The following is a 22,661-nucleotide window of genomic DNA, read 5'->3' as shown; positions in this document are numbered from 1 at the left end:
AAGCTAACGTCTTTTTTTGACTTCAAGGTCTCATGTACAGTTGCACAAGACATCTATGGAGTGGCATCCCTAGCATTGCATAATGCCCAAACTGAACAACTGTACCTGGCTTCCACCAACTACATGGCCTCCACCCTTCTGTGCTTCCATGTTGCATTATGTACCATCTGGCCACCTGTGGTCTTATACGGACCAATTCATGTTCCTGAGGACATGTCACCCAGGGCCACAGTAAACAGCCCCACAGGCTGTGCAGTGCACAAGCCCAGGGAGCAGCCTTTTCATGGATATGATGCAATATGTACAGATCCTGCCATGCAGCCCCTATCCAAGCACAGTTCTAGAGGCCTCGAGGCCATTCTTGGAGAGCTCTCATTTTCAGGTAGTTCCTTGCACCAAGCCAAAATCTGTCCCCACCTCCACCCAACAGTGGTTCACACCCTGGTCCCTATTCTGCCCTCTGGAGTCCTACATACAAAGCCTAATCACCTGTTTCAGACCCCACCCAGGTCTCCTGGCTTCCAAGAAAGCCAAGAGGCAATTGTATTTCTGAAGGAGAACCCTCCCTTGTCCCACCCCTGCAGTGGGGATAGAAGGAAAGAGCTATGCTCAGGATAACCTCACACACTAGGTGACCCTGTGCCTGGCATGCCCGCCTCTCTCTGCTGCTACTGCATGCCCCAAGCTGGCTCCCAGCCTGAAACACACAGGCCTGGTGAAAAAGTAAAGCAGTCAGGGAGTCAGGAAGAAAAGGCTGCATTCCTGCTTCCTTCTCAGCAAGTGTCCCAAGCAATGGGCCTCCTCAGGCACAAACCAATCTCCGCAGCCAGGGTTTCCTTAGGTTGCTCTTTGGGGAAGGAGCCTCCAGGTTTCCTGAGAGCCCCCACCCCACCATCCCAGCTGGTTCTTCCCTCTGGAGGTCAGTATTCCAGGGAGTATGGAGCAGCCACTGCCAGTGTTCCTCTCTGGGACTCATACAGTCCCAGTTGGGGGATAAGACAAAAGTTTCCCTAGCACAGGGAGGGAGGACACGCATCCTCTCAGCTCCCAGGAGACAGGTCATGGACACATCCCCTCCTGGAGGCCAGTGACATTGCCTATCCCGCACCCCCTTGGTCTATGCTACCTATATCCAGGAACCAAAGGCAACACTCAGCTCCTTTCATTTCATGGGTTCTGGGGGCAAATGATTCCCCCAACCAAGAAACTAAAAAATCAAGACTGAGCTGGGAACTAAAAATCAAGGAGCTGCCAGGAAGATGGACTGGACCTGGATTCAGGTGGGCCCTGGGCAGGTCCCCAGGAACCGACTGCCTATGAGGCACACTCAGTGGGGGGCAAAGGGGAGAAATAAGCCCAGAAGCAGCAAAGTGACAAGGGAGGAGAGAGTAGCACCCAGGAAGTCAGCAGAGTCCATGCAGCTTGGGAGAGGTAGGGCTGGCAGATAAAATTCTGGGCTGTTCCTCTTTGAGGCCACAGCCAGAGAAATAGCTCAGCTAGTTGCATAACCCTTCTATTTGCCCAGAGCTTTTGTCCAGAAACTCTCTGTCCTGAGAGGTGATTAAAGAAGGCATCCAGCAAGAACTACACAAGAAACGGAGTCAGCTGGAGAAGGAGGAGTGGTCTTCCACAGCCTCACCGGAGAATGGAGGCCCACAACGTGTCTGCCACATTCAACTTCACCCTGCCACCCGACTTTGGCAAGCGCCCCACAGATCTGGCACTGAGCATCATCCTGGTGTTCATGTTGTTCTTCATCATGCTCTCACTTGGCTGCACTATGGAGTTCAGCAAGATCAAGGCTCACTTCTGGAAGCCGAAAGGGCTAGCCATCGCCCTGGTGGCACAGTATGGCATCATGCCCCTCACAGCCTTTGTGCTAGGCAAGGTCTTCCGGCTGAACAAAATTGAGGCGCTGGCCATCCTCGTCTGTGGCTGCTCACCTGGAGGGACCCTGTCCAATGTCTTCAGCCTGGCCATGAAGGGGGACATGAACCTCAGGTAAGCCAGGGGGTGAGGAGGGAACAGCCTGGGACAGGAGCCACATTAGAGATGTCACAATTGAGGGGAAGAGCTGGGCTAAAGCCAGGAAAAGGAGTGAATGCAGGCTGGGTGGAGGCTAGGGCAGGGGAAGGCTGGCATTTATTGCCAAGAGCTTATGCTGGGATGGGGGTAGGAATTGGGATACATCTTGGTTTAAGCACCAAGCCAAAGGGACCATACTGGTCCAGGAACCTTGTGGTGATCTTGCTTTCAGAGGTGTCTCAAGGATTGTCTTAAAGGAGCATTGATTTAAGCCAAAGGAACCTCTGAGAGAACTGCATCCACCTACAACAGTGGACAAGTTGTCTGCTTTGAGACCAGAGATTTAAAAGGCAATGTGATTGGTTCCAAACATCACCAGGGAGATCAAGGTGACTCGGAACCAAACAAGCACCTCAAATTCCTGCAAAGCAGACAAGAATTTCCAAAAGGTCCTCCAAATTACTGGTCATCTGAGATGTCCTCTCTTTAAAGTCCCTCATTTCCCATCAGATGCAGTGACATTTCCATACAAAGGCGCAACCAGGGAGATCCGTTTCCCAGCACCCACTCTGGATATGCCAACCCTATCTTAGGCACACTGATAAGGGGAAGACAGCAGCAACCCCCAGCCCCCTGCCCAAGGCATTATAAGCAGAAATTAGCAAGGGCTCACTCCTGGAGACCCAGCACTCAGGGGCTGGTTGATGCCCATCCTCCCAAACAGAGGGACTCTAGTCTTGAACATCTGACTGAGCCACTTCAGACCTGCTCCAGCTCGAGCAGCCTGTGCTGAGGCTGAAGAAAACTCACTAGCAGAAGCTCTTCCTTTTTGCAAAACGTCAGTCTCAAGCCAGTCCCCTCTGGTTTAGTCCTCCGTGGAGACATTATTCAATCCCAGGTATGGCAGCAGAATCCAGGAAGTCCATCTGCTTGTCTGTCAGCACCCTACCCCTAGAGCAAAACTTTCCTAGGAAAACTAACCAAGTCAAGAAGCCCTGCCTAGTGACGCAAAATGACACTGGGACAGATTTTTTTTTTTATGAAAAAAGTGAGAATGACTGGGCATGGTGGCTCACACCTGTAATTCCAGCACTCTGGGAGGCCAAGGCAGGAGGACAACTTGAGACCAGTAGTTTAAGACCAGCCTGAGCAACATAGTAAGACTGTGTCTACCAAAAAAAAAATTTTTTTTAATTAGCCAGGCACAGTGGCACATGCCTGTAGTCCAGCTACTTGGAAGGCTGAAGTGGGAGGATCTTTGATCCTAGAAGTTCAAGGCTGCAGTGAGCCATGATTGCACCAGTGCACTCCAGACTGGGCAACAGAGACCCTGTCTCTCTCTCAAATAAATACATAAGCGAGAGTGAATGTGAATTAGAGTTGGGGTTTAACAGGATCTGCCGTCTGAGAAGCTCTGGGTTCTTTTCCCATATGATTTAGCCCTCGCCAAAGTAGTTGATGGGAAGAAAGGCACAAAGAGGGCATTTGGCTTGTGCCATCATCCTCAGAAAGGTACTTCAATGTTCAGCCACCTCACTGTGAGAAAATGCTTCCCCTGTCTAATCCACATCCCCTCCACTACAAAGCAAGCCCTCAGTCTTGTATCTGGCTTATGGACAAGGTTCATAGCAGCCTATGTGTCCCAAGAAACCTAGAGTATATATGAATTTTGGTGTACGAGGGATGCAGGAAGTCGGGGGCCTGGGAAGAGGTACTCTGAGGGCTTCATATTTCTGTGGAGGAAGCAGAGCTAGGGGGTGGGAAGCAACAGTGTTTTTGAGTGGCCAGGTGTCCCAGACCCGTCGCCAGTGGCCACTATTTAGGCCTCTGCCACAATGCCTGCATTGCCGCGGCTCTAGGCCCCAGCTGGACAGAGCCTCTGATGACTCAAGAACATGACCCCTCATGCTCTCTTGCCCAATCTCTTTGTCCAGACCCCTGATGACCATCATTTTTACCTAGACCCCTATAAGAGATAAGCTCTGCTGGGACAGCCATTTTCTGTCATAAAGCTCCTTCCCCACAAACAAACCCTCCTATGCACATTAAACCATACCTTAGATCCAACTGTCAGAATGGGAATCTGGTCATCTACCTTCATGTGCAGCCAGACTTCAAATCCCATTCCAATTTGGGACAATTTGTTACGTGCATTATGATAACGACAATGATTATAAGAAATAGCCAGGCACAGTGCTAAACACTTTACTTGGATAAGTGTGTGTGATCCTTCTACATCACCCTCAGGGGCAGCATGTAACAAGTAGCATTTAGAGGTAAGGAAACTGAATCTTAGAGAGGTCAATACATTGGCACCAGGTCTGGGTGGCTCCAGAACCTGTGCTTTTACTGAAACATCTTCCAGGTCAGCATTTCCATAAACAAACAAAATGGTCAGACAGCCTCAAAGGCATGGGCAGACGCCACGAGTCTCAGCAGCAAGTATTGTGTGGGAGCCACGGCTTCCCACTTTTCAAGAGAAGGTAGAATCTCTATTTTATGTGAAATCAGCAACTCATTCAATTTTTTTTTAATGTGCAAACCAAACAATACATGTTAAAGGGCCAGCTATAGCTCAAAGGCCCCAGTTTAAGATAAGCACAATACTCTATATCCCATTTAGAGCTAGGAGGAATTGTAAGACACAGATTCCATTTTACACATGAAGAGGCTGAGGTCCGAGACCTGCCAGAGGTTTCCCAGAGTTTGTGGGAAACTGTGTCTCCCTCCACTCTGCCCCATACCTGGAGTTGGTCTGAGCCAGGCCACCAGGCAGACCCCTCAACACAGCCAGGCACGGCGGCTCCCTCCTCAAGGAAGGCCACTAGACAAGTTTCAAAAAATGTAGGTGACAAACAGGCAAAAGAAAGCGCCCTCACAGTTGAAGTGAGCATGGCTTGTCAGGCACAGAGGAGAGAGTGCTATGCCAGCAGGAACTGGCCTCCTTTGACCACCCTTGCTGCCCCAAGTTCATCTGCTCCCCCTACCACCATTGGACTCACAGCAGAGCCCAGAGCCAATGGCCATGGTGACAATCGGCTTGGACACAACCCAAGCACTTCCACTGGTCTCCCAGCCATGATGTAGGAAGCTTAACCAGGACAAGATGGAAACCACTGGGGTCCCCAGAAATTTCCCGCTTCAGAGAGACTTTGTTGGGGTGCCTCACAGCTGCCTCAGTTCTGCCCCCAATCTGTGCACTGACAGATGCTTGAACCAGTCCCTTAAATGGGGTATACAGATGTCCAAAAGCAGGGTCTATGCTGTGTTCTTAAAACTTAAGCAGGAGAGAAAAATAAAAAAACAAATGTCCCCCTTTCCCCATGAAAGGCAGCCAGGCCTACAATCTCAGGGATCTAGAGTCTATAAAAGTCACTGTCCATCCCTGTCCCTTGGGGTAAACCAAGGATCACAACAGTCACAGATGCCAGCAGGCTAGGAGATAGATGTCCCTGACCTGTCCCCAGCACTGTGCAAGTGGAGGAAGTACCTGGGGGTCGGGGAACATGGCTCCTGCATACCCAAGCTGACACGGCACACCAAGTCCAAACTCCAAAACTCCTGACACACCAAGTCAAAGTAAGCATGATTCCTCTGCTCTAGGACACCAAAACAAACACACAAGTTGTGTTTGACTTTTCTCTAAGAGGAGATCAATAGCGATCATTGAAACCCCCTGTTTTCCCATTCCCAATCTCATCGCCCTCTACCACATGCCAAAGGGAGCACCCCCAGGAATTTGGTGCTCAGCATTTCCACCGACCCTTTTCAACTATTACCACATATGTACATATTCATAAACAAGGTAGACTGTGGGCTTTACATCTTTTAATTTTGTACAAACAGTATTATACTGTCCACATCACCTAACAGCTTGCTTTTTTTTTTTTGAGAAATAGTCATGTAAAGAAAACAGCTATCTCACGTATCTGAACTGCTGTATAGTTTGCTTGCATTTATCCATTCTCCTGTTGTCAGAGATTTGTCTTGCTTCTGTGAACAAACTTGTGCGTGTCCCTATGCCCACTTATGAGGCCATATGTAATTAAAGCAGGACTGCTGGGTTATGGGAGTCACACATCTTTAACAAGTCTCCAAGGTTGTTGTTCACGTCACACTTCCCCAAGCGGTGTCTGAAGATCCCTGTTTCTCCATGCCTTCATCTATATTGGAATTGTCAGATTTTTAATTTTTTTCTAAAAATTAAAGTTTTCTGAAAACAGTGAAGCAGATCTCAATAGTTTTAAATCTGATTTCATGGGAGGTCTACCACATTTTCATCTGTGTGTTGGCCACTTGTGTGTCCTCTTCTGGAAATGTTGGGTCTTTTGCCTGTTTCTCTATAGGATTGTGGTTTGGGTGGGTTTTGAAAATTAATTTGTAAAGTTAATGGTTGTTTATATATGTTGCAACAGTCTATTCACAGTTTGGAGCCGGTCTTTACACTTTGATAATAATGTCTTCTAAATATAGACTGCTTGTGTTAATTTAGTCATATTTGCCAATATCTTCCCTTTCTGGTTTATGTTTTTAAGGTTTCTTTAAGAAATCCTTTACTATCTACAAGCCTGGACAGCATGGCAAAACCCCATCTCTCCTAAAAATACAAAAGAATTAGCCGGGCATGGTGATGTGCACCTGTTATCCCAGCTACTCAGGAGGCTGAGGCATGAAAATCGCTTGAACCTGGGAAGTGGAGGTTAAAGTAAGCCAAAATCATGCCACTGCACTCCAGCCTGGGCAACAGAGCAAGACCCCATTTCAAAAAAAAAAAAAATCTTTTACTGTCTACAAAGTTAAAAAGACATTCCCCTATATTTTCTTTGAAAAGTTTTAAATGTTTGATTCAAATGGAAGAACTTATTTTTATGTATGGTGTGAACTAATTTTCTTTTCCATATAATAGAAGATTCCCAGCCACGTTGAGTGAATTTTTCTCCAGTCATGTGTAATGTCATCTCCCTCACTTGTGTCTGGAATCTCTCTTCTCTTCTTCGGGTCTACGTGGCTATCCTTGTACCAGTTCCGCACTTTCTTAATTACAATTTTGTAAGTTTTGGTATCTGAAAGCTAAGTCTCCCCACCTTGAAAATCATGTTAGCTATTCTTAAGCCTTTTACTCTTTCACTTGAATTTTAGTATCAGTTTTCAAGTCTACAAAAAAATTATACGTCTGGAATTTTAATTAAATCTGTATTACATTTATACACAAATTGAGAGACCATCTTTATAATACTGAAGCTTCCCATCTATGAACGTGGTATAGCTTTTCTTTTACTTAGGCCTTTTTTAATACCTATCTATAAAGGTTCATAATTTCTTTCATAAAGATCTTACATGTCTCTTTTAGATTTATAAATATTTTCTAGTTTTTGTGAATATTATGAATGTTTTTAAAAAAATTAATTTCTAGTATATCAAACCCAACTGATTGATTGACTGATGCTAATATATTTAGAACCTCATACATTCTCTTACTTATCAGTTTTAATGGAAAATCACTTAGATTTCCTCTATGGACAATCCTATCTTTGGCAAAACAAGGAAGTTTTGTTTCTTATTTTCCCATTCCTGTATTTTTTCTATTTCTTGTTTTGCTGTGCTTATTAGGGCCTATATATAGTTAATTTATAAAAGAGGTAATAATAATGACTATCTTTGCTTTTATTTCTCTTGTTAAAGAAAACTCCTCTAAGTTTTTACCATTAAGTTTAATGTTTAATATAGATGTTTAACAGATTTCCTTTCGAGTTAAGGAATTTTCATTTTGTTGCTAGTGTACTAAATTTTTATTAGGTAAGAACATTAAATTTTGTTGAATGACTTTTCTGTATCTACAAAATTATATCATTTCATTAATCTAATAATGTATTAACATTAATACGTTATTAATATAACTAACATATATATTAATAGATTAATGTTAAATCATTCTTACTCATCTTGTCCATTGTATTACTTTTTTAAAACATATTTTATGATTTTTGCTTCTATGTTCATAAATAAGAGTGGCCCCCAATTTTCCTTTCTCATATCATTCTCCAGCTTTAGTTCCAAGATCATATTAACCTTGTTCAATAAATTGGGACATGTGTCCCCTTTTCATATTCTCTGGACAGATTTGTATACTACTGCAACAATCTCCACTTTGAATGTTTAGTGGAACACTACTGTAAGACAGTATAAATCATGTGAGGTTCTAGAAGATACGTTTTGAACTGTTTATTAAATATCTTTAATGATCCTAAGGTGAATCAGGTTTTTGGCTTCATATTGACTTGGTTTGTAGGCTATATTTTCCGTGGAATTATCCCTTTAATATAGGTTGAAAATGTAATGCCATTTCTCAAAGTTTGTACAAACAAAAGAAAAAATACATATAATCGAAAATTAAAGTATGAAAATGTCCTTAGTTTCTTTTATGACTTTTTAAACTCTTCATTGTCTCTGTAATTATGTTCCCTTTTTCACTCTAACATCATCAATTTGTGCCATCTCTTTTCCCTGATCTGTCTTGGTTTTTAGCACATTTCCAAGGCTGTGAAACTATCACCATTATCTAATTTCAGAACATTTTCAACACCCCAAAAAGGAACTCTATCCCATTTAGCAGGAGTCCCCATTTCTCTCTCCCCTTCTAACCCTTGACAACCACTAATCTATTTTCTGTCTCTATGGTTTTCACATAAATGGAAAACCATTTTGCAAGTCATATATCTCATAAGGGTCTAGTATTCAGAATACATGAAGAACTCTTATAATGCAATGATAAAAAGCAAATTAAAAATGGGCAAAGGATTTGAATATTTTTATATCACATGCAATCAATATATGACCTTTTGTATCTAGATTTCTTTCACTTAGCATATTTTCAAGGTCCATTCATGTGATAGCATGTCACAATACTTCCTTCTTTTTGTAATTGAATAATATCCCATTGTATGGATATAATATATTTTGGCTCATCCATTCATTCAGCTGATGGACATACCGGTTTTTTCTACTTGTTGCCTAGTATGAATAATCTCTTTGAAAGTTCATAGGCAAGTTTTTGTGTGAACATGCTTTCCATTCCCTTGGAATATATACCTAAGAGTTGAATTGCTGGATTATATGATGATTTTGTGTTTAAATTTTTGAGAAACTGCCAAACTATTTTCCCAAAGCACCATTTTACATTCCCACCAGCAGTGTATGAGGATTCCAAATTTTCCACATACTCTCCAACACTCGTAATTGCCCATCTTTTTAATTATAGCCATGCTAGTAGGTATAAAGCAGTATCGCATTGTTTTGATTTGCATTTTCCTAATAAGTAATGATGTTGAGCATCTTTTCATGTGCTCATTGGTCATTTGTATATCTTCTATGGGGAAATATCTCATTCAAATCCTTTGCCCATTTTTAATTTTTTATTATTGCATTATAAGAGTTCTTCATGTATTCTGATACTAGACACTTATCAGATATATGACTTGCAAATATTTTCTCCCATTCTCTGGGTTGCCTTTTCACTTTCTTGATGGTGTCCTTTGAATCACAAGTTTTTAATATTAATAAAGTCTGATTTGTCTGGTTTTATTTGGCTGTTTGTGCTTTAGGTGTCATATCTAAGAAACCATTGCCTAATCCAAAGTCCCCCCTCCATGTTTTTCAAATATGTATTTTATTATTTTTCCATTCTAAATACTTTTTCCACTATGATTTCATTGATGATATAATTAGAAAGTCCCGCTCCCCACCATGATCCTTTTATTATTGGTTGCTCAGTTTCAATGCCCCTCCCATCCCAGCAAAGACCTCAATTCTGGTCGCTCCCTTGGGAATTAAAGCCTCGAGAGTGCCGAGACTAACACTCCACTCCCCTCTGTAACCCCTCTATACAGTGAAGCTTCAGCTTGAGATCCCCCACTACTTTGCATTTGTTTCTTGTCCCTGGGCACTTTTTTTTTTTAGACAGTATCTCACTCTGTCACCTAGGCTGGAGTAGAGTGGTGCTAACATAGCTCACTGTAGCCTCAACCTTCTGGATTCAAGCCATCCTCCTACCTCAGCCTCCCAAGTAGTTGGGCCTACTGGTGCACACCACCACACCTGGCTAAATTTTGTGTGTGGTTTTTTGTTTGCTTGTGTGTAGAGACAGGGGTCTTACTTTGTTGCCCAGGCGGCTCTCAAACTCCTGGCTTCAAGCAATCCTCCCTCCTCAGCCTCCCCAAAGTTAATTCCTCCCCTGGAATTATAGGCATGAGCCACTATGCCAGCCTCCCTTACTTTCTTACAAGCTCAAGTGTGTATTTAAGTGTTCATGGGGGTAGGAGAGTTCCTATTATCTACTTCACGATTTTCTTTGAGGGCCTCTCCTCACCTCTAACAGCCCTTATCCCTTATAACATGTCTGCCTATTGTTCTTGATGGCTACACTCTAAGACTTTTGATCTAGGCTACTCTTGATGCATATTTAAGCCAGATTCCATCATTATGGAAATAATGAAAGAAGTATAGATGGAAGGTAGGGCTGTGGGGAGGAGGAGGAACACACTTAGTGTGGTTTTCCTAGGGTCTTGCCAAGCCCTCACCTCCCAACCACCTTCCCACTGGAATGGAAGTCAGAGTCATATATTGTTAATGTGAACGTCCATAAATCCAAGGAGATGCCCTATCAGCTTCCTTCTCAGTTGACCCTTCTGGAGGGCCTCTCCCTAGACAGGGTCCTGGGACTAACATATATAAGATTCCAAATGGAAAAGGAAATTGGACAAGTAAGATACATATTAGCGCTGGAAGGATACATTATTCAGGCTGAGTCTCACTCTCAATTTATTTTAAATAGTATCAAGGAGGAACCAGAAAATTAAGAACATGAGAACAACAGAGTAGGGGACTGGAATATTATCCAAGATGCAAAGCAAGCCTGACCAGGTTATCCTGTCATTTACTCAACATGAGTAACTGTTGCTGCCTTCTCTACTACTCCACCACTATGGCTCTTCAATTATTCTGTTTCTTACTGCTTCACTATTTATTTTAAAGTCCTTTTAATCATGGTATCTGTTTATTGATTTTTTTCTAAGTAGGGTTTTGGCTTCTGCCTGACCATCACTCCACGCCACTCATTCCCAAAGGCCAAGTGCCCTGTCACTGTGTCTCACACTCAGATTCCCCACGAGGTAAAATGTGCTAATATAGCTAATTGTTATTGTCTCCACTGGACAAAGCCACTACAACCAGCCATTCCCTAGGCTCTAAACCAGACATTTAGTAACTATGGGTCAGGTGCTATTCCATGGTTCAATGGGCTAATGACCAGAGTAATGGGATCACACAGTTAGCTTTCTACAAAATGGGCTAGGATGGGGCAGGTGCTCAATGCAAAAGGAGTTCTGTTATAGAGAAGGAGATCAGAATGGGTCCTTCCACAATGAATCACACAGGGGTTGAAGCAGTTGAACCAGCCTAAGTTCAAATTCTGCCTCAGCCACTTACTACCTTAGGTGATTTTGAGCAGGACACAACTCTTCTAGTCTCCAGCCTCCTTGTCAGCGAAAAGAAGATAGTATGCCTACTGCCTAAGGATATGGGGGAAAGTAACTCTAGTTACATTGTAAAGAACTTAGCACAGTGACTGGCACTTAGCAGGCACTCAACAAAATAGTCCGTATTCATGAGCTCTCTCTCTCTCCTCTTCCCATAACTCCCACCAGCATTGTGATGACCACCTGCTCCACCTTCTGTGCCCTTGGCATGATGCCTCTCCTCCTGTACATCTACTCCAGGGGGATCTATGAAGGGGACCTGAAGGACAAGGTGCCCTATAAAGGCATCATGAGATCGCTGATCCTGGTTCTCATTCCTTGCACCATAGGGATCATCCTCAAATCCAAACGGCCACAATATGTACGATATGTTGTCAAGGTAAGAACCTGGGGGCTTGACAAGTTAGGGCAAAAGAGTAAAAACACCATATACAACTAGAAGGCATAATCATTATATTAATAATAAACATATATATGCTCCTACTAGATGCTAAGTTTTATGCTATGCACTCTGAGGAGTTTCACTGTCACCACAGTTTGATATTTGCAGAAAGCGAAGTAAACATGAGGTTGGCATGGTAGCTCACGCCTGTAATCCCTGCACTTTGGGAGGCTGAGGTGGGTGGATCACTTGAGGTCAGGAGTTTGAGACCAGCCTGGCCAACATGGCGAAACCCTATTTCTACTAAAAATACATACACAAAAAAAAAATTAGCCAGACGTAGTAGCAAATGTCTGTAATCCCAGCTTCTCAGGAGGCTGAGACAGCAGAATCACATAAACCAGGGAGGCGGAGGTTGCAGTGAGCTGAGATCATGCCACTGCACTCCATCCCGGGCCATAGAGTAAGACTGTGTCAAGAAAGAAAAAGAAAAAAAAAAGAAAAGAAAGTGAAGTAACACATGAGAGAAACCAGATCCAATTCCAATGCACACACAAATATTTACAGAAGGCAAGGAGATGGGAACAGTGAGGGCTGGAGTGGTCAAGGAGGCTTCTTAAAAAGAAAGTGCTTGAGGCATTTGGGTAAACCTGGGGAGAAGCCTGAATAGAGGAGTTCAGAGGGCACCAAGGGCAAATTTGGCTGATGTGGTAAGAAGCTAGAGGAGAGAGGTGGTGTACCCACTCCCAGCATTTCAGGAGAGGGATGGCGTGGGAGGTGGAGTTAAGGCCACAAAGGATGTAAGGTTTTGCCTTGTGTGCAGAAGAATCCCAGGCTCTTAGAGTGCAGCTATGGTCTCTCCACCAACATTTTCAACCTTGGAGTTCAGTCCCTGCCAGCCTCCCTCTTGGCTCCCAGTTCATCCCCCAGGGCCAGGGGGTCATCCTGGTCCTCAGGAAGGATTTGACCTCCTGACCTCCTATACTATCTCTGCCCCTGGATCAATGCCTCTGGCCTGGTCTGCAGGGCGTGCTCCTGAGAACCCCAAAGTCTGGCAGCAGCTTTGGGCCTGGAACGAAGAGGCCAAGAGTTATGTTTTCAGGGGGGGTTATTTTCACACTACCATTGTCTCAAGAGGAGTTTTTGCCCTTGCCCTCTCCCAGTGCCATGGCCACAGCTCCCCTTCCAGCCTGCTGGAGGACACTGAAGGAATGATCCCTTCTCCTTTCCATGGCCAGTCACGTAAAATAAGATAGTATGCTTACTGCCTAAGGATATGGGGGCAAGGAACTGAAGCCACTTAGCACAGTGACTGGCACTTAGCAGGCACTCAACAAAATAATCTATATTCATGGGCTCTCTCTCCCGCCTCTTCCCACGTCTCCCACCAGCATTGTGATGACCACCTGCTCCACCTTCTGTGCCCTTGGCATGATGTAATCCCTGGGATCTATGATGGGGATTACATCATCCTCTCCACCCTTGCATCTCGGAGACCTCCCTTGATTGATTATGTCCCCTCCCCAGCAGCCTCCCCTCTCTCACTCTAATTTCTAAAGCATCTCTGTATTGGTTTTTCACAATCAGCTTTGATACAGACCCACATATCTCTTATCTTCAAAAAACAAAACAAAAAACATCTCACTAGGATTTTTTGTGAAATCCACCTCCCATTCCACCTAACACCTCCCTTTGTTCCCCCTCTTCCTAGCCAGGATTCAGGAAAAGTCCCCCTCACTCCTCCCTCTGTGTGTGTGTGTCAGTATCTCCCTCTCAAACACCTTCCTCTTCCCCCATGCCACTGCCAGAGCTCTCTCACGAGTGACCAGACCCTCAGCAATTAATTTCCATTATTTGAATCCCTCTCTTCTCTTCCCCGTGGTCTCCCATCCACCCAGCATCTTGATGACCACCTGCTCTACTTTCTTTGCCAAATCCAATGGACATTTCTCAATCCTTCCTTGACCTTCTAGCAGCACTGGACATAATTGACCACTGCCGCCTCCTCAAAAACCTTCTCTATCAGCTTTGGTGACTTCAAGCTCTGCTGCTTTCCTCCCACCTCTCGTAACCTCCTTCAGACTCCCTTATGAGTTCCTCTGGTCAAAGGCACTTCTCTGCATTCAGTCTAAGCTTTCTGCCTTTCTCACCAGACCTCTCCTAGCCCAGGATCTGGTCCCTCTCAGGGCTGCAATTACCATCTGCTAGCTGAGACTTCCAGAACAGCATCATCAGGTGTCAACTCTCTCCTGACTCTAGAATCCATTTGTTATCTACCAGATCATTCTATCTAAATATACCTTGGAAATTTAAAACTTAATATATGTTAAAGTCATCTCCTCCCCTTGTGTTATCTCAGTCAGTGGCATTCTGCATGCCGAACTGCCTCAACCAAAAACTGGGAGTCATTCTCAATGTCCTCCTCTCCCTCACCACCCACATCCATCTAATCAATGACCATTGATTCCACCTTCTGTTGCTGGAATCCATTCATTCCTTTTCATCCTTACCTCTCACTAGACAACTTAAATGGCCTTCTCATCCTACCTCCTGACCCAGTTTCAACCAGAGGGTGAAGATGTAAAGTACAAACTCTATCATGTCACTCCACTGCTTAAAGCCTCTCATTGGTTCCTTTCCCCTAGGATAGAGTTTAAACTCCTTAATGTGACACTTGATTTGGTCTCAACCGATCTACAAGTCTCAGCTATTTTCTCTTTGCACTTGCCCTTCCCTTCACATGGAACGCTCTTCTTCCCAATTCTCACCCCACTCACCCTTTAAATCTCAACACATACAGTGTCTCCTCCAGTAAGCCTTCCTTAACCTCCTAAGCCTGAGAAGGATGCTTGTCCTATTCATTCCCATAGTACCCAACACTCCAGCTAACCCCTGTAGCAATCACTGCATTAAGAATACCTGGGGTTTTTTGTTTGTTTTTGAGATGGAGTCTCGCTCTGTTGTCCAGGCTGGAGTGCGGTGGGGTGATCTCGGTTCACTGAAACCTCTGCCTCCTGGATTCAAGCAATTCTCCTACCTCAGCCTCCTGAGCAGCTGGGATTACAGGTGTGCACCACCATGCCAGACTAATTTTTGTATTTTTAGTAGAGATGGGGTTTCACCGTGTCGGTCAGGCTGGTCTCCAACTCCTGACCTCATGATCTGCCCACCTTGGCCTCCCAAAGTGCTGGGATTACAGGTGTGAGCCACTGCGCCCAGCCATACCTATTTATTTTTATTCCCCACTCATTTCTCAAGAAGCAAGACCATAAAGCTATGTCTTAATTAACATTGAATCCACAGCACGTATCACAGTGCCCCCATAGCTAATGCCTGAGAATAAAGGAATGAAGGGCAAGTCCTATCTGCTCCTCTTCCACACACCAGCAGAAAAACAACATACACAGAGAAACACGTTTGTGTGCATCATTTCATTTCTTTAAGACAGTTTGTGGGGTGCATAAGATTGCTTTAGATTTTTAAAAATCCAATACACCCCACAAACTATCTTTAAAAATACATATAAGATATAAAGAATATTAAAATGTGAACTGACCCCCACTATCATTTAATGCTACTCTGCCCATTTTATAGGTGGGAAAACTGGAGACCAGAATACCAAGTCACACTACTAATGATAACTGACATGAGAGCATGTCTCCTTTATACCTCAAAGTAACTTTAAAAGTGTTTCTCTGAGGATGCAAAAAGCAGAATCTCAGATCTTAAAGCTAGAGAAGGCTTCAGGATGAAGTTCAGTCTCCTGCCTTACTCCCAATTTGCAGATAGAGCAACTGAGGCCCTAAAAAGTTACTTGGCAGAGCCAGGATTATCTCAACTAGTCTCTGTTCCTGTTATGTTTCACATTCACTGTTCAATGCCACAGGAAAAATGAAGTCAAAATGAGACCAGAGAACATTAAAAGGGCTAAGCAATACCTTGGCTAGAAAGAGACCAGTAATAAGGGACTACATAAAAAGTGATCTGAAAAACTCAGGCATACCCGGGACCCATTTTGCCCCTGACTAAACCTCCAGGGTTAAACCACCACAAAGTCAACAGCTACACTGATCTTCCTATATTCCAAATCTGGAATCACTCCTGTAAGGATGCAGGGATGAACGTGTGGGTCAAGCTGCAAAGGCTGAGGCATCCTTGTTTCTATGGCTCTTTGAGGACTATGCTTATCCTTCATCACCCTATCCCATAAATAATATAGTGAACACCAAACTGGAAAATGAACAAATGACTGACCTACCCTCTTTGCACACTTAACCCTCCTAGGACCTTACAAATCCAAATAACCCAACTTTCAATAACTAGCTCTGGTAGCAGCTATCTGCTCACACTGGGTTCAACCAGTTACATTCACTGGTGGAAGGTCACATTTAGATATGCCAAGATACAACTTCAGGGATGCTCATTTTGAAAAGCAATTCAAGTAATTTTTAAGTTACCCATGCAAGGGTTTATCCAAAGGTTATGTGGTTAGAAGACTGATGAATCTGACCATGACATGGCCAGGAGCCACTTTCATGATCAGCCATCCACCATTCTTTAATCCTGCCATTTCATTGACTCAACACTCTACTCATGCTTTTCCATACCTGCTGCTACTGATGAACTGACCCCTGACTCTCCTTTGTCTTACAGCTTCTGCCAACTTGTGGTTTTTATTGCTCCCAGCTTTCTATGTGTTTTAACACTTGTCCCTGCTACTGCTTTCCTCTCTGTAATCCCGTAAACTTCCTAGATGAGAGATCTGATTATTTCTACCACTCATCAGCCTGCCCAGGCCACCTTTGTGGGTAGGTGTGGACATGTCATCTCACGTGTCACTGGCAAGCCAATGGATTGACTGCCCATGAACGGGCACTCATTCCAGTTGTGAGCAGGGCAATGAAGTCAGGTGGTACAAAACATGGTGGCCTATGAAGAAGCAACTACCCAAGACTGCTTGTCTCAGCAGGAATTGTAGACAGGATAAATTTCCAGAGATAGCAGCAGAGAGTAACGGAAAACTCTACAATGTTCATTTCCTCTCCTTTGAGTAATAATAGGAGTTAAGTTTAGTGCGTGAAGAGGTGTGAAAGTCCTTCCTATGCTGGGATGGGACCACTAATTGGTATAGGTGATGTTCTATATGATCACATCAGTTGCAAAAAGGATTAAAAACAGAAACACAAAGCTGTGCAGCTGAAATCTGAGCAATAAAAATGTTAAAATGTCATTAGGACATTATGAAAGTACTTAAAGCCACTGAACTGTACACTCAAAAGTGATTAAACTGGCAAACTTTGCTACACCTATTTTACCACTTTAAATGTTAAAATTATCCTATAGACAGGATAAATTGTAATAAAAAGATGGGCTGGGTGCAGTGGCTCACACCTGTAATCCTAGCACTTTGGGGGGCCAAGGTGGTAGTAGTACTAGAGTCTAGGAGTTTAAGACCAGACTGGGCAACATAGTGAGACTGTGTCTCTAATATTAATAAAAAAATATAACTTTTTTAAAACAAATCCAAAAGGACAGAAAATAAAGATCTTTCATATTTTCTTCCACTTCCAATTTTTTAGTGCAATGTTTCCCACCTCCAATTTCTACCTGTGCTTCCCCATCTCTCTGTTCCTCCATATCCCCAACCCTTCTAATTGCCTTATCTTTATTCCCAGGGAGGGATGATCATCATTCTCTTGTGCAGTGTGGCCGTCATAGTCCTCTCTGCCATCAACGTGGGCAAGAGCATCTTGCTTGCCATGACACCACTCTTGGTGACCACCTCCTCCTTGATGCCTTTTATTGGTTTTCTGCTGGGTTATGTTCTCTGTGCTCTCTTCTGCCTCAATGGACGGTAGGTATTACTGAATTTTTTTGAGACAGGGTCTCACTGTTGCCCAGGCTAGAGGGCAGTGGCACATTCTCAGCTCACTGCAGCCTCGCTTGACCTCCTGCACTTAAGTGATCCTCCTGCCTCAGCCCCCACCAAGTACCTGGGACTACAGGCACAAGCCGCCATGCCCAGCTGATTTGTCTAGAGATGGGATTTTGTCATGTCACCCAGGCTAGTTTTGAACTAATGAGCTCAAGTGATCTGCCTGCCTCTCAGCCTTCCAGAGTGCTAGGATTACAGGTGTGACCCACTGCACACCTGGCAATAGGTATTTTAGGTCCCAATCTCCCATGGGCTTCATTCTTGTCCTAGTCTTTCAGGAAAAGAAGATAGAACCTGAAATCTGCACAAGGCATTTCCCTAGCAATACGTTCAAATGCACCAACTGGACAATAGACTTGAGACTTGAAAATAATTGAGGGAAGGACTGAATGGGTTAAGAATGCAGACACCAAAGGCATCCAAATACCAATAGCAACAGCAAAGTAGTGTCTAGATTCCATCCGCTGACCAACTCCTTGGTAGTGGCCCTGGGGTAGTTTCATGTCATTGTGACAGGTGTTGATAATACTCCTCTTCCTTGTCCACTTCTCTTCTGCCTAGGCTTCAGTCCCAACACGGACACCACTGGGTGACACTCAGAGCTGAAGTAGCTGTGAACCTTGACTAATGTAATCCAATTCACGAACACAGCTGCTCCTCTGTAGGAACAGTTTGAGCGCATGGTACATGAACATCAGACAACCTAACAGAGTAGTATGAGACTTTTCCTCTTTTTAGCCACAGTAGACAAGTGCTTATGCAGAAATCTAAACATTAGAAGCACCCCAACTTTTTTAAAAAAGATTTTTAAAATATAATTTTAAAAGTAATTATCCATTTTAAAAGACATGTTAAACAACAAATTACCACAGGATATAAAGCATGATGATACAGTGAGTCAAAAGACTGTCAATGACCACTTGGTGATGTTGGCTTTCACCAAAACAAAGAGGATGATGCAGACCATAATTGGCCACAGAACTATGTGCCACTACAATAGTCTCCACCATAATAAATGTGCTATCATGTCTCTCAGGTTTTTTTTCCTAGTTGATAACTATTTTAACACAGTAAGTTGCAATGCAATGAATTACATGTGTATTCATTACACGTAAACATCTCACCCTTTAATCCACAAAATGTAAAGCAAAACCAAGAAAATGTGTTTCAAAGATAGACAATGGGACTGAATCAGGTTTTGCTTTCATCTTTAATCATTACATGTTTTAAAGATATGTAAGCCAGAAACCTGGAAAACAGGACAAGGTTCCAGACATTTCAGACAAACTTTTTCTAATATATATTAAAAATGTAATTGTCCTACGAGCCCAACATAAACCAATTAATAGATATTGCCTCCTTCCTTTCATCCCTCAGTAGCCAGACATTTCTACAAATTTTAATTTAGCAACTCTACACAAACAAATCATAGATTTCCAAGCTACTCAAAAAAACCTCACAAAAGCTTCCTAACGTGAGTACAAGTCACCATCCCCTCACAGATCTGGATTGGTGTCAAATGGGTCTACTTTTTTTTAGAACCAACGTGCATTCCACACACCTGGCTCCCTTCCACCTTCTTATGCTGGACTGTTCAGTGAATCCTAGAGTATCTGGGCTGGGGGGTGGGGTGGAGCACAAGCAAAATTGCTTCCTCTAGTTCCTGCTGAGTGCATATGGAGTTTTCTTCACCAACACAGGTGCAGGCGTACTGTTAGCATGGAGACCGGATGTCAAAATGTCCAACTCTGTTCCACCATCCTCAATGGGGCCTTTCCCCCTGAAGTCATTGGCCCACTTTTCTTCTTTCCCCTTCTCTACATGATTTTCCAGCTCGGAGAAGGGCTTCTCCTTATTGCCATGTTTAGGTGCTATGAGAAATTCAAGACTCCCAAGGGTGAGTACTGAATTATCCCCAGTTCAAGTTCTGCTCCAATATTGGACCTGAGCCTACCAACAAGCCATGTTTCTAGCAGGGACTTTTTAGATAGGGCTTTAATTCTTATTAAGTCACTAAGAACCAGGTAGCCCCAAGAAGCATGCAAGAGGCTTTAAAGATCTAAGTCTACTTCAACAACTGCACTCCATTTCTTCCTTCTGGCTGGAAGAACAAAATGGTGGATGCAGTTTACCTCAGAAAACTGAAGAAATTTGGGCTGCATTGTGTCAGTGGGGAGACATCACAGGATAGAACTGCCTTGGACAACTGTGATTACTAGTTGTGTGAAAGGCCACTATTCACAAGAGTTGGGGAAGTTTCAGTTTCTCAGGACCAGGTTTTCATTTTCCTGGAACCAGATCAGAACCACAGCACCACTGGCACCCCCGTATGAGGAAAAAAATATGAAAGCAATAAATAAAAAGATTTCTCAACTCCAGTTACACAGTACAGGAAACTTAAGCATAGGGTTAAACAGTGACTACCTCCACAATAAACTTGATTAATATGATTTGTACTTTATTCTTACCACTATGGGGTAATAAAGCATCTCTTCTCTAAAATGCTTAGAGCATTACCTTTCAAAATATAATCGAACCTCAAGACAGACCAGAGATCACGGTGCCTTCCTCAAAGTGCACTTTACATCAATTTAAAAAGCCACTCAAACCTACTTTATAACACATTTCATTATTTTATAACATTAGTATATTATTCCTAACTACTTACCCAAATCCTTCAACTGCCCTTCATGTCTACAAATTGAAGTCCCCTTCATAAGCCTTTCTAGACCCTAGGGACTGTGATTTAAACCCTAGGAGAAATACAGAACTTTCCCTGTTCAAATTTGTCACGTTATACTAGCAAATGCCGAGTCTCTCTCCCTTTGCAGTTAACGAAGATTAGGTTGCCAGCCAAAACTAAACAAGTAAAGGCTGACCATACTCTAGAACCACTTTAGAGGCTTTGGTTCAAAAGCTACAGTGGAGTTTTAAGAATCTAGTCTGATGCTTATCTGAGAGGAACTCAACAGATTTGCTGCCTTCTCACAAAAAGTCCACAAAAGTTGCTAGATCAACCAAGTTCCCAGATTTGAGGTTTTAGTACCAGAGGGCCTGGAGTGACCTCAAAGGACAATATTCTATGGATCTTTAGCTCTCAAGACTTACAAAGAACTTTCTTCACAAGGCATTTCAGAAGACCCCAATGGAAACACTAAATCAAAACAACTTATTTCTTTGGACCTAATGGCCCCAAGAAGCTATTCTCAGGGTGAAAAATCTGTCAAGTTTTTATACTTTTGATTCTTGCACCTTTCTATACAGATGGGAGAATTCTGTAGAGAGAATTCAATGGGAATTCTCTAGCTATCTAGGGAATCAAAGCTATCTTCAAATTTGCACCACCTACACTGTGGGCAAGAAAAAAGGTAGAACAACTGGAGTTGGTGGGAAGAACTGGAAACTCTCTTGGTTAGACTTTCTCAAAGATCTTTCCTCCCTGCCTCCTTATTTCCTGAATGCAACACAGTCCCTGCAAACATAAACGCATCTCCCCTGTCGTTTTACTGCATATACAAAGAAGTTAGAGGTGAAATGATGATGAAGACCCAATAGTCTTAATTCATTAGGATCTTTATTACTACTACTACCATTAGAGAGACTGAAGGGAAAATGAATTTAAATCACAGGAGAGACGGCAGAAATGGAAAATATACATACAGCACATCTTAGGTCTCAGTTGATATTATTTTCCAGATTAAACAAGTTTCATTGTTTTACTCCTCTTGTTCTCCCTCTACACCTATGGCCCTTTGTAACTTTACAGATAAAATGAAAATTATCTACACAGCTGCCACAACTGAAGAAACAACTCCAGGAGCTGTGGGAAATGGCATCTACAAAGGGAAGGAGTGCTCCCTTGCAGAGCCCAGCCCCTCCCATGGCGGCCTGGATTCTGGTCCCAAAGCAAATTCCGAAAGCCAGTCTGGTAAACTAGAGAGAGCAGCAAAAACACCAGTCTTGCCTGAGTCTCTCCAGCATTTCTAGTACGTCTATCGCAATCATCAAGCCTTGGCCCGGGAACATAGGGTGTCTACCCAAGAAGCCTCACCTATCCCCAACTTAGAATTTGCTACTTAGACTTGTTCAGTGACTGTAAACTCTATGAAACCAGAAACCAAATCTGCCTCTTGCCAGGATCTCTGTAACAGTGCCTGATAAGTATCTTAAGTCACTAAATTTCTGAACTAACAAATGTATGTGTTTTATCCATTACTCAAATACCCAAATCCCATTTCAAGTTTTGTGACCCAAAAGAGAAATAAATGCTCAAAAATACTGTAAAAGTAGACGTCAGAAGTTCTAATCTAAAAAATTCAGATCCCATTTCTTCCCTTTTGACATGATTGGGGTGATGCTCCTGAAAGCTCAAATTTGACACCAAATATGCAAAAGTGAATACAAGATGCAGTTAGGCAAAACAAACTCAAAAATGGCTAATGAAATAAAAAAACTGGGAGTTAGCAGAGGGGAAAAACATTGACAAGGAGAAACAGCAAACAAACATACACTAACACAATGTTATCTCACTAATCCCCTTTTTGAGTTCACTAGGTATCTGGTTTTAACACAAAGGGCCCCACAACTGAGTACAGCAAACTACTGCCAAAATGAGTGGTTTCCCAATTCAAAGAAAAATATTCAAACAGCTAGAATTCACAACTTTCAAATTATCTCTAATAAAATTTAAACATTTTGCATATCAGATGCAAATAAAGATCACGTAAATGATTAACAATATTAACACTTGCAAAACGTTGATCATGATTCGTTACTTGGGACTTTT

The 22,661-nt window shown here is 43.1% G+C and overlaps 1 protein-coding gene across 1 annotated transcript; it reads left to right on the top strand.

The window, feature by feature from the left end:
- The first annotated feature begins 1,559 nt into the window (after positions 1-1,559).
- SLC10A1 (solute carrier family 10 member 1) lies at positions 1,560-22,161 on the top strand. Its single transcript, XM_035260831.3, has 5 exons — positions 1,560-2,001; positions 11,727-11,937; positions 17,616-17,794; positions 19,576-19,772; positions 21,642-22,161. The coding sequence occupies exons 1-5, from the start codon at positions 1,646-1,648 to the stop codon at positions 21,860-21,862; spliced, it is 1,164 nt and encodes a 387-aa protein (XP_035116722.2). The 5' UTR covers positions 1,560-1,645; the 3' UTR covers positions 21,863-22,161.
- Positions 22,162-22,661: the final 500 nt, after the last annotated feature.

The sequence above is a fragment of the Callithrix jacchus genome, chromosome 8, assembly GCF_049354715.1.
Source record: "Callithrix jacchus isolate 240 chromosome 8, calJac240_pri, whole genome shotgun sequence".
Taxonomy (NCBI): domain Eukaryota; kingdom Metazoa; phylum Chordata; class Mammalia; order Primates; family Cebidae; genus Callithrix; species Callithrix jacchus.
The sequence above is the reverse complement of the archived record's forward strand: the minus strand, read 5'-3'. Positions and strand labels throughout refer to the sequence as shown.

Bases quoted from the DNA above. Each gene is read 5' to 3' on its own strand.
- SLC10A1 (XM_035260831.3), top strand. From the start codon at position 1,646: ATGGAGGCCCACAACGTGTCTGCCACATTCAACTTCACCCTGCCACCC. The intron at 2,002-11,726 runs GTAAGCCAGGGG...AACTCCCACCAG, and splicing joins AAGGGGGACATGAACCTCAG to CATTGTGATGACCACCTGCT. The intron at 11,938-17,615 runs GTAAGAACCTGG...CTTTATTCCCAG, and splicing joins ATGTACGATATGTTGTCAAG to GGAGGGATGATCATCATTCT.